General features: G+C 43.2%; 1 protein-coding gene across 1 annotated transcript in view; it reads left to right on the plus strand.

Moving 5' to 3' along the window:
- The window catches only part of TFCP2L1 (transcription factor CP2-like 1), an 85,462-nt gene that overhangs the window by 46,369 nt on the left and 26,412 nt on the right, over positions 1-12,681 (plus strand). Inside the window, exons 3-6 of the mRNA XM_015419603.1 lie at positions 1,697-1,773; positions 3,975-4,080; positions 4,488-4,594; positions 10,942-11,094. Of these exons, the coding sequence (XP_015275089.1) occupies positions 1,697-1,773; positions 3,975-4,080; positions 4,488-4,594; positions 10,942-11,094 (443 nt within the window). The remainder of the gene's footprint in view (positions 1-1,696; positions 1,774-3,974; positions 4,081-4,487; positions 4,595-10,941; positions 11,095-12,681) is intronic.

Here is a 12,681-nt window from a genome sequence, read left to right on the forward strand (position 1 = left end):
CTCTCCTTCCCACCCAAGAGTGAACCTGCATTTATCTTTCCCTCCGTCTTCAGCTTTCCCGCTCCCCCCAGCAGCCTCTGCCTAGGAAAACTATGGCCAAATTGTCTGCTGCCGATCAGTCCTCCTTCAAAGGTCAAAACAGCCCTGGAAAGGACCTTGCCCTCTCCTGCTGCCTTTTCACTCAAAGAAACCCAGCCTAGAAAGCTGTGGGTACTTAGCAACAGTCACTGATGGAGTTTCTTAAAGCTACAGGCAATCTTTTTCTCATTTGGGGGCTTTTAAAACCCCATAATGTTGTTTTTTAAAAAAAGTTTTCAGATTGTCCAGCAAATCTGGGGCATTTTTCAGGTTTAGAGAAAGATCTGCCTTCCCTGTTCACAGCTCTAGTCACCAGGTTTAATTATCCTCAGATTTGGCTGATTTCACTATTACTATATAGATGATGATGATATTTGCATTTGGAGAAGTTTTAAGACATTTGGGATAATAAAGCTATTATTAGGAGCCATTTTAGGATCAATCTTCTTTATATGTCCATAGTATCTTACACAAGCTAACAAAGAATGCAAGGACCAAATGACCTATCATCACAGTTGCTCTTTCATTGTAATATTCTATGGCCCCTGCCACACGACAGGAAAAAAGCCTCTTGAGGCGTGGCTTTTAAAAGCCGCGCCAACGTTGAAACGCCACGGCGGGATCCCACGGATCCCCTGGCCGCGGCGCCGTTTCTCCCCGGCGCAATCAAACGCCGGGGAGAAGACATGGCTCAGACCGGGTGCCGGCCGAACTGCGCATGTCGGAGCATGCGCAGTTCGGCTCCGGGCCGGGATTGTGCCGGCGCAAGGGAGCGCCGGCGATCAGACGCCCGGCCTGCAGTGTGTCTACTCGTTGAACCACCAAGGTAGGTGGTGTCAACTTGAGGCGCTTTTTCCCGGGAAGGGCCAGTTCGGAGGCGGAAGCACGACGCTTCCCAGATGTTCTGGTGTGATCGCGCCGGTTTGATCCGCCCCCGAACTGTCCTGCTCCCGGGCCAAATTGCCTAGTGTGAACGGGACCTATGAAGAACATATGCAAAACATACATACAATCATTGTCAGTTCAAAATTCTTTTAGGCCTGTGTCTCAGTCGTTCAGATTCCTCTGTTTTGTGCAGTCAGCAATTGCATCCCTAGCTTCCCATGGATGCTGATTAGCATCCACAGTCCATCTTGCTAGTTGTTTAGGGTCAGAGGTCCATCTTCAGCCAACAAAAGCATGCATTCTGAATGTAAAAAGCAGATTCCAGCAAACCAGTTGGGAAACACTTCCTGTGGGCTTGTGAACCAGTAATGGTCTATGGCTTTTGGTTCAGGATGCACTGTTGATGAGTTTCCCTTGTTGAAAAAAGTTACATGCTCAGTATACCATTTTTTTTTTGTTCTAAGTTTCCCCCTAAATTCAAGCTTCTACAAATTTGCTGAGGAATTCGGAGGACCCAGGGGTTCCAATTTCCACCTTAGTGACTTAACAGAAAGGTGCGATCTTTCTCTTAAAGAGTCTCATTTGCTTCAGTGCTTGACCATTAATTGAGAGAAACTTGCTACGTTGCCAAAAATGAGCCCTTCCAAGCATGATTGATGCCAGTGCAACTGTCTCTTACTGTTCTTGCTGCAACATGCTTAAACACCTTGGAAATGTTTCCTTGAACTCCTAGGTCAGTCTTATGAAATCCGTCTCCTTGAGAATAGGAAATTGGGAGAGTTCCAAGATTTAAACACAAAATATGTAAAGGTAAGGAGATTTTCTTCCTGCTGCTACATACAGACATGCTATCATTAGGCAGTTGGCCATGCCATTGAAGGACAACTTAACAGTCAGAGCAGGACTGGGGCGAGGGTCTGTCTTCTTAATCGAGCAGGATGGGGTCTTTTGGAAAACCACAGAAATTTTGGAAGCCACGTTTCCAGCCTTCCACGCTGATTACCTGAAGGGAAACCCTTATATGCGCCCATTATAACTCCCCTGCAGGGGTCATTTTGTAGAAAAAGAGGTGCAGGAGGTCATTAGCATAACTTATTAGCATAACTTATTTGCATATGCCACACCCCATGACATCACCGGAAGTGTGTCAGAAGGCAACACCCACCGCTCAGGCTCCATGGGACTGTTTTGGATTCCTAGTTATTGGGAGGGGGGAAACGTGCAGATCTGTCCTCACAGAGGAAGGAGAGCTTGTACCTGAATAAAACTTGGTCTTAAAGGTGCCACTGGACTGTTTTGGACCGGGGTGGGGGGGGCTCTGCAACGTACTTGGCTGCTTCTTGCTCTGACTGAGGGCTGCTGGGAGCAGAGGGTGGGGCTTGTTGCATGTGCCAGCCCCCTGGGCTCTTTACTGCCTGAGCTCCACTCCTGTGTGCTCCTGCAGGAAATGACCCCTGCTCCCCTGTATGTTGTAGAAAGCTCCAGCATTTGTTTTAGAAGGTGGCCTTAGTACATTCCTAGCTACTGGCCAGACCTGTTAGGCCTCCATGTTGGCCTGAGTGAGCTGAAGGCTTTCAAGAATCAAGCACTTTACTGGAAAAGATTAATCATTGGCAAGGTGTATTTTCTAGCAAACTAGCAAAGCTTGTCTCCCAGTGCTGATATTCCATCGGGCCAACCCAATAAGCTTCTGGAGGAACAGAGCATTCCTTGGAACAAAGTGAAAACCACTGGTGTAGACTTTCTACTAGTAAGTAACATGGCAGTTTCAAACTGAAAAGGGCTTGGGAAATTAGTGCATGTTCACTCGTGATTTGGAATGCAACCCAGGTTGTTGTCATCGTTGTTTTACTGCTGTCTATTATAATGAATATTATTCTGGCAATGCTATCATTCACATCTTAATACATACGACTTTTATGGGGTAGCAGGAGTGGATTGGTTGTTGCATGCAGCACAGCCTTGAACAGGTCAATTCATGGTTTTTGATAGATTTAGTAACTTGTAGATTTTTTAAAAATACTCTAAAATATTTGGGACACCAAAATATAACATGTGAACTAGCACTTAAAACCACTGTGGATTCCTTTCATGGATAGCCAGAGCTTCACAGATCTTTCAGGAGATACACAAGTACACAAGGAATATTCATCCCAGTCTATTTCGCATTTGATAAGCAAAGCCCACAAATTCAGTTAAATCCTGAGACAGATTGCTGTGGATCTCTCCTTGCTCACACGCTTCCTCATTTTAGACAGATCCCTCTTAGAGTGTATTCTCCCCCAAATAAATGTTCTGCTCAAATGACTTTGCTTTTAACCAAAGGGAAGCCATTTGCCAAAGCAGCATTTTGTGCTGTGCCTTGCAAAGGCTGCTTAGTTTTGCTTTTGTGTCTATTTGCCTGCAGCCAACAAAGAACTTTCATGGCATAGGTCTACGTTTTGTTTACGTTTTCTCCAAGGTATCCATAACCTGTACTGGTTTTAGGTCTTCAGGTATATGTTCAAAATAGTTTAAATATACATCTTCAAGGACCAAGATCTTATCTTCGTTTCCCAAGTGGGATGTGAGGTCTGACTAGTATTGGTATCTCATGAGCCAAATGATTCATGAGAGATACTACAGTATTGTATACCTTTTGTTGCTCTGTGTTTTGGGCCATAATTAGAGTATAATTTCCCTGGTTTCAGGTGACAGGTTATTAGTTTTATATTCAACATAATTCTACTACTATATTAGTTGGCCTGGCCGAGCTATTTTTTTATAATCCATCTGATAGGATTCTGGTGGTAGAAAGAGAAATATGTAAGGAAATTTGAGAAATATAAAAGAAACTCCCCATTGTTGTTGCAATGCTTGGGGTATTTAGTGATAGGGAATCTACAGAAAGCTACTGACCTTGGAATTAAATGCAAGGGGCTTGTCTTCTCTTGCTCCCATGACAGCAAATGAAGGTCATCTGCATTTTTTAAAAGTCCTTTAATTCAGTTTACTCCGTTCTCTCTAAACAGAGCATCATTCGAGTGGTTTTTCATGACCGACGTTTGCAGTATACAGAGCACCAACAACTGGAATGCTGGAGATGGAGTCGGCCTGGAGACCGCATCCTCGACATAGGTGAGAAACTTTCATTATGATATCCATATAAATATTAACTTTGCAAGATGCCTTTTACAATTTATTTTCTTAAAACATTTCTATACTAATGTCTCTTTGAGGTAGTTGCCATGCAGTAAAAGCATAAACTTTCAACCCTGCATCTCCTTGCTGGGTAATACCTGAAAAAAATAACAATACCTATTTTTTTCATAGTATATTTTATGGTTCTTCGTGTAAACAGCTTTTTTCTGGCTGTCATTAACATTACAATGGGAACAAAATTAAAACTAGCAATTTTTTAACAGTATTGAATTTCAAAATACGTGTTTCTGGTTAGGTGACTTTTCAAATGGGTCTGGTATTGTAATGTTGTTTCTGTTCTTCAATTTTAATTTTTTTAAAATTTTAGGGGTTTTCTTCTACAGATATCCCACTATCCGTTGGTATCTTAGACCCCAGAGCCAGCCCAACACAATTGAATACGGTTGAATTTTTGTGGGATCCATCTAAAAGAGCATCAGCATTCATTCAGGTAAGGCTGGAAGTAAGTAAATGCCTTATCTGTTTTGGAAATGTCATCCAAACAACTTATGTAGAATTCCAAATACAGGACAGAAGCCTTGCCATTCTTCTCTGGGCTAGATTTTGTTTCAAGGTACTACCAAAAGCAAGGAAAATTTCTGTGAATAACAACCCAAAATAGAATAAGATTTCATGTAATGTGAAATGTGGATGGAAGTCTACACTGCTTGTAGATTCTGAAATGATAATAGGAATATCCATACAAATATATCAAATGAATTCAAGGGAGAAGGTGCAAGTTATTGCCATTCAATCAGGCTAGGTTGAAAAGAAAGTAAACAAGCACTTCTTGATCCTTCTGTGAGTAGGAGATAAGTGCCATATTCTTCAAGTTTTCAAGCAGTACCCAAAGCTATTCCTAGGCATCAGACGAAAAGCTCTGCAAGGTCTGCAAGTTTCCCAAGAAACTTGGGAAAAAAGAGAATAAAACGACGTGCATGGAAATTTAAAATGGACAATAAAATACTGAAGTTAGAGCTGTTGAAAGTTAAAGAAGGGAGGCTAGAATTAAATTTCCACACATTTAAAGAGAAAAGACATGTTGACATGCTGGTACAAAAAAGCAAAATGCAGATACATAGGGAAAAAATTAAGCTATATGAAGGGGGGTGAAATGCTTTTTTTCCCTTTCCTGATACATGCCTGGCTGGAAAAATGTCTCTAAAACCTCTGTTAAGGGGATACTGAATATAGAGAATAAGTCTGTGATGAGTATATAAAAAAAAGAATATATTTTTTCCCCTTTAGTGGTAAACGATTTAAGATAGACTAGGTAAGAAAGAAAATTTCTTTTCTTTTCTTTTTTTTGTTCCTTATGGATATATGCCCATCTGGGAATAATTCGAAATTATTAGTAGAATATCATATTACAGTGTCGAAAGTTATGAAAAATCAGCCTAAAGAGAACAAGGTCAAATTTTCAATTAAGACTATTAAAAATAATTTGAATAAAATGTGTAATTTAAAATTTAAAAGGTGATGGTAATAGAAGGGGTGTTTAGTTGTGGTAACATGTTGAAGTAGACAGTATAACAGTGGCTAAGTGATGTTTGAGATAGAATAGGTAGGGGAAGAATATTTTTCCTTATATATATAAATCTAATAGGGAATAACTGGAAATAACTAGTAGGAAAGTTGTGAGAATCTTGCCTAATGAGAATAAAAACCAATCTCAACAAAATGCGCAATTTGAACTTAAAAGGTGGTGGTAACAGAATGGGTGTTTAGTTGTGATCTCTTATAACCTTATTGCTAAACTGTAATAAGCTGTAGTAAAAGTGACTTGAAAGGTTTATTACTCCTGCTCCAAATCTAATTGGGAAAATTGAGTCTATAATCCTAACTATGGTCCTGTTCATACGAGCCATTTGGGCTGGGAGAAGGACGGATCAGGGCCGGAGCAAACGGGTGCGATCCCACAGCAACATCTGGGGAACGTCGTGCTTCCGTCTCCGATCCGTCCCATCCCGCCCGTACAGCGCAGCAAAAAAGAACCACCTCCCTAGGTGGTTCTTTCGGATGGGCCGCGGCAAGTGTGGCCGTGGGATCGCCGGCGCGTCCTTGCGCCGGCGCATCCCCGACTCCTGGCCGAACTGCGCATGTGTGAGCATGCGCAGTTCGCCAGGCTCCCCTTCGCACCGTCGCATTCTCCCCGGCATCTGATCGTGCCAGGGAGCGATGCGCTGCAGCTGAGGGGATCCGTGGGATCCCGCCGCGGCGTGTCAAGTTTGTTGCAGCTCTGCTTCCAGCCGTCCCGTGTGGCAGGGACCTAAAATGGGCTAAAACTTAATTAAAATATATATATATAAGTAAGAAATTTATAGACTTCAGGAGTAAATGGTAATGAAATGGGATTAATAGTTTGAGAAGTTGTTAGAACCTTGCTTTGAGAGAATAATGTTGATTCTGAGTGGTGACTTGAAAATTAACCTGTAATATCAATTTTAATACTTGAACAAAATGTGTAGCTGAACAAAATGGGAAGTTAAATTTTAAAAGATGGTTCTATCAGAAGTGCGTGCTCACTGGTGAAATGTTATAAATGTTGTTGTTGTTTTTCTTTGCCTGGCTATGTTACTGTATAGAAAATATTCCTAGTCTATGTTTGTAAATTTGAGTCTTTGGTCTATATGTTTGTGGTGTATGTGTTTATTATCTTTGGAAATCTAATAAATACATTATATATATAAAAAGAAAAGTTCTGCAAGGTGACTACAAAGTACTTTAGCATTCAGTTGAATACTTCCAGTAATGGGGAAGCTGTAAAACCTGTGATGTGGGTCTGGAATAGGCATTTCCATGGGGCACAAGTATTGTTGCCCATGGAGTACGGTTTTCCTGCCTTCCTCCCTTTCAAAGCAGCCTGGTGCCCCTGAAATTCTGCTCTTGGGAGTTGGGTTCCCTTTCACCCAGTAAAAGGATTTCAGGGGGTATTTTGGGCTGCCACAGGAGTTGGGGGAAATTGTGCTTTGTTCTGGGAAATCCTTGTGTGTGTAGAAACATTAGTCTGGGTCCAACCCTGTATATGCAGATATAGCCCATGCAAATCCTTCTTCAGTCATTTTAAATTGATGCTACTATACATTCAGCGGGCAGCAGTCCTTCAGAAGCATCCAAGGCCACTCTTAGACTGTGCAAGCAGTGGGCTACCTCTTATAGCCAAATCACTAATATATTTTGTAAACAAACCTTTGCAGGAAATTGTCAGATATAGGATGCTATAAGAGAAATGCAACTATTGCACCACAGACTGGCTGCATTATTTGTACTGGGTCTTCCTACATAATACTTATTGAATACTTTCTTTATAAAACAGCTATAGGTTCTGCGCGTAGCTCTGATGTTGCCCCAACAGCTTTGTGTAAGATGTTTACCTTTTATTTTGTATCAGGGGAATTTAGCAAAATGGCAGAGCTCGCGAGAGGTGGGGTAGAGAGTGAGATCTGGCTACCAGTGTTGGCAGAGATCTGTCCTTTTAAACTCCTCCTTTTTTTTGGAGCCAAGAACCAGGCCACTATTAAAAAGGAATAAGTTTATTGTAGAAAAATATCAGAATTTAAATATATACACACAGATCGAAGAGCATACACACAAGATATTGGGAAAGAAAGGAGGTCATGGGGAAATAGAAGGGAATGGGGAGTTTTTGAGGAGATATGTTACCAATTTTGGAGGGCTGGCTAAGCCTGATGTTCTGGAAAAGGCGGTACATGACAGTGACCAGTGTGCCATGCACAAAGGCCTGATATGTATCAGGGGTGATGGTTTCTCTGGGCACCCAAGCTCAATCACACTGGGCATGTGGCGGAATGGTATCTTTATACCCCAAAATGTATCCTGAGGGTATGGTGGCATCGATCATATCACAATGGTGTGATGGAATGGGTGACATAGATCATATCACAGTGGTATGATGGGATTCGTGTTGCTGGACAAAAGGAGTGTCTGGAGTTTCCCAGGTACTCATCACAAAAGGTGAGATGTTCCCTAATAGGTGTGGGAATGAGGCTAGATGGTGATTATTCAGCTGAACCTGAAAGTTAATGTTTTCCTTGATAGACTGGAATAAAGCAGGGGAAATGCAAATGCAGGACAAACAACTGGAAGAGTCTGACAGGAACGGCATGATTAGTCAGAAGCAGGGGTCATTTCGTAGAAAAAGAGCTAGGGGGACTCATTAGCATAACTCATTAGCATATGCCACACCCCCTGACATCACCGGAAGTGTGTCCTCCCCACAGCCGGCGGCGACCTCCAGCAGGCACCAGCAGGGAGCTCCAGGCCCCGCCCTCCCGCACCTCACCCAGGGGGATGGCGTCCCCCCGCGTCCCCCCCCAAATGACCCCTGGGCAGAAGGGAGAAATACCATTGAATCCATAGTGTGACAGGATTTGAGACAGGAAGTTGCTTACAAACATAATCCATTCATACCAGAGGAGATGGGCTAGGTGCTTTGCCCTTCTGTCTGCCTCCTGGTAAACAATAGGCAGCATCTTAGCCATTAGTTGTGAAACCTTGAGGCCAGAGGCAGTGAATGTCCAGCTTTTTGTTCCACAGAGGCAGGGCTATTTTTGGGCAGGAACGCACAGGAACGGAGTTCCGGCTGGCTCCCAAGTTGGCCACGCCCAGCAGGAACTCATTAGTATAATAGGCCACACCCAACAACAGAAACTTATTAGGATTGGCTACATTAGGGGTGTGTGGCCTAACACGCAAAGGGGTTCCTGCTACAAAAAAAGGTAAACAGAATAAGAAGTAAGAGGTGGGTGTGGCTGGATGACCACACTTCTGGTAACATGGGGGTGCGGCCTAATATGTTAATATGCTGTGCTGTCAGGGGTGTGGCCTAATAGGCTAATGAGTTCCTGATGTTGGGTGTGGCCTATTATGCTAATGAGTTCCTGCTGGGCTTTTTCTACAAAAAAAGTCCTGCACAGAGAAGTAGGGAGGAAGGAGGGGGGAAACTTGGAGGAATTTTGACAACAGTGTTAACCCTGTCGTGCAAATGTATCTCTTGACACAAGACAATGTCTCTTAGTCTCCTAAGCATCTCACCTCTCATGCCAAGCCTGGCTATTGGGGTGCAGTGCTGTTAGGAGGTTCAGAGGTTCTCCGGTGTTGCGGTGTCTTTTCTCTCATGGAAAGACTACCCCTGTTGGGCTGTTGCCGCTGTTACACTGACACAGTGACTTAGTTCAGATATAATGTGAAGATCTGGTTTAATTAAACTCGATTCTTTGAATGTAGGCCATGCCACTTACTATGATTAGCTAGGGTACTCAAATCAGGATCTGAAGTTATTAGATTCATTGAGTCTTGATTGTGGTTTTGTATGATATATGAACATGGGCACCTCGCTTCTAATTCTCTCTGGGTCCAGGAACACTGGCATGCCAGTTTCATATATGAATAATAAAAATAAAGCCATGCCAAAAGAACCCCATGTACTTCTATAAGAAAGTTGTTCACACAAACACTCTGTTTAGACCTCCTCTTGCTTCTTTGTGGGTCACTGGTGAGACGTGGCTTGTAGGAATGTTCCCAGAATGTGATTAGTGTGTCCATGTTTGTGAGGAGGGGAACCCTCCCCCCAGCTATGTAATACGTGGAATTCCAGGAAGAGGGGTAGGTGCAGGGGCCATTTCCTGCTGGAGCGCACAGGAGCGGAGCTCCAGCAGTAAGGAGTCCAGGGGGCGGGCACATGCAACAAGCCCCACCTCCTGCTCCCAGCAGCCCTCAGTTGGTCCACGAGGAGCAAGAAGTAGTCAGGTAAGTTGCAGAGCCCCCCCCCCGACCCACCTTCAGGCACAAGGTCTCCCTCCTCTGTGAGGGCAGATCTGCGCACTCCCCCCCCCAATAGCTAGCAATCCAAAACAGTCCAGTGAAGCCTGAGTGGCGGGGCTTGCCTTCTGACACACTTCCAGTGATGTCAGGGGTGTGTGACATATGCAAATAAGTTATGCTAATATGCTAATGAGCTCCTGCACCTCTTTTTCTATGAAATGACCCCTGGGTAGGTGTGTAAGGTATGCAGTAGCTGCTGTAGGGAGCAAAGGTGGTATGAGAGAGTGAAATTAGGTTGCCAGATGTGGGGTGAAAATTTTGGTGGGGTATGTTGGGCACTTTGAGTGCTTGTGCAAGTTTGTGTGTCTGGGGTAAAGTTAAATCATCAGCAAAAACGCCAATTCTTAACAATCGGTGTGGGTCAAAAGACTGAATGTGAAAAGTTAGGAAGCTTCCTCTGGAAGTGGCTGAGGGAAGGGACGCAGATTTGTGACTGCATGCCATGCCAGCCAGTGGCAATGAAACGAGTGACACAGCAAGGCTTTGCCTTTAGTCAGGCACTCCACTGCAGGATGGTTTACAGTAGAAGCTCTGGGGGAAAGGTGTGGGACTGAACAAGGATTTGTTGAAGCAGACTATAACTGAGGGATCAACTGTGAGTGAATCCTGGTTTCAGAAACTGCAGAAAACAGTTTTTTAAAAAACTCATGACTTGGTGTGATATCTAGAGCAATTCTCTAAACAGATTTGAAATCTTACATCCTATGTCTGTGGTTATAGAATGCTGATCAGGACCAGTTTGTTGTTAAAACAACCCCTCTCACTTTTTTTGACTAGGTACACTGCATCAGTACAGAATTCACTCCAAGAAAACATGGAGGAGAGAAAGGAGTACCCTTCCGGATACAATTTGACACATTCAAGCAGAATGAGAATGGCGAATATACAGAACACTTGCATTCTGCAAGCTGCCAGATCAAAGTGTTAACAACCCCTCTCACTTTTTTTGACTAGGTACACTGCATCAGTACAGAATTCACTCCAAGAAAACATGGAGGAGAGAAAGGAGTACCCTTCCGGATACAATTTGACACATTCAAGCAGAATGAGAATGGCGAATATACAGAACACTTGCATTCCGCAAGCTGCCAGATCAAAGTGTTCAAGGTGTGATGCTATTGTGGCTTCCAGAAATTCTCCTGGTACTCCAGAGGGTTGGGGTTTTTTTATAACCTAGTAGCTGCTCAATGGCAGAAAATAGGCTGGCAGTGGAGGGGGTACTAGGAAAAGAAGAATGAATGTAGCTTAGAAACCTGCCCAAGAAATGCTGACTCTTGAGGTGCAGTTGAAACCCAGAGGCTGAAACACAGGTGCAGGTAGGTCAAACATGGGCTGAAACAAGATGTCATTTGACAATGTATAAAGAAGTTACATATACCCCATTTACTTGATGCAGTGTGCCACACTTCTGACAGTGAAGAAACCTGGGACTCTCTAACTCCACCAAAGTATAATTTTCTTGGGTTGTTTCTTTTTCTGTACTGATTTCCACTGTTAGTATGGTTCTTTATAGTTGTGTTTTGAGTCCAAGTAGCAGGGACACAAGCACTGCTGCAAACAACAATCAGATTTCCATAAAGCACAATACAAAGAGAGCAGGTTTAGGACACAGTGGGTGTGCGATCATATGTACCAAAAGTGGCGGCAACGGTGTAATTCCCTCGTGGAGCAAAGGGGCGTGATCAGACACATCTGTCCAGCATCCTGGAGTTATCAGCACTGCATCGTATCATGCCGCAGAAGCATGGAAAAAAGCCACCGGGTAAAACCTTCTAGTATACGGAAGTGCAGGGCGTGCGGCCGGAAGTCTGATCAACCAAACGCGTGTCATTTTGGCCCGGGGAAAACAGCCTCACTTCCCACCCACATTTTCTCGCTTGTGTGACCACAGCCAGGGTGAGGCAATTGCTAGATTGGAGACAGTCAGGTTCAAACCCCATATAACAATTCATGTTATAAAATCTATGTGTGGTTCATTCGTCTGGCCTAGACAAGTTTACTATTAAACCAGCAGTGTATTGTTCATCATAATCAATTTTCACTAGCTGTGAATTAGGGTGCAAGGAGTACCAAAAGCAGAATTAATACACTTATTTGGACTGCTTTAGGGATCAAATGACTTGTGAAAATGGTCAGATATAATAGCTCCTCATTCTTCCAGTTATAGGGTATCTTATGAGATGCCAGCAAAGCTTACATTAGAGGACATCTCACTGGGGTTTTTTAAAATTTACACTCCACCTTTCCCACTGAGACTCAAGCGTGGGTTCCACAATTAAAAACAAATGCAATAGGAACAGTATTCAACTAAATGAAATAAAGCACATGGCATCACAATAAAAACTGGATGACTAAATTAGAGAATGCACTAGAAAGATAGTATATTCCATGCATACAATAAAAGGATTACAACATTGAAGAGTAATACAAAAAAACCCAGTATAATATACACAATGTTTTATTTTGTAAACTACCTCAGGCATAAGGAGAGGTGGCATAATTTTTTTCTAAATAAAATACAATGAAAACTGCCTGAAATTTCAGACAAGGGGTTGAATCCAGATGAAAGTAGAGATTTTTGTCAGTTCCCCTTTACTGCTCCAGACCCTACGGAGGCCCACCCTATCCCTCAGGATCCCTTTTCCTCAGGAGCAGCATTTCATGGAGAGAGACTGGGGCATGAAAGAGGAAGGT

This window comes from Gekko japonicus, unplaced genomic scaffold (assembly GCF_001447785.1).
Source record: "Gekko japonicus isolate JY-2015 unplaced genomic scaffold, Gekko_japonicus_V1.1 scaffold1037, whole genome shotgun sequence".
Taxonomy (NCBI): Eukaryota; Metazoa; Chordata; class Lepidosauria; order Squamata; family Gekkonidae; genus Gekko; species Gekko japonicus.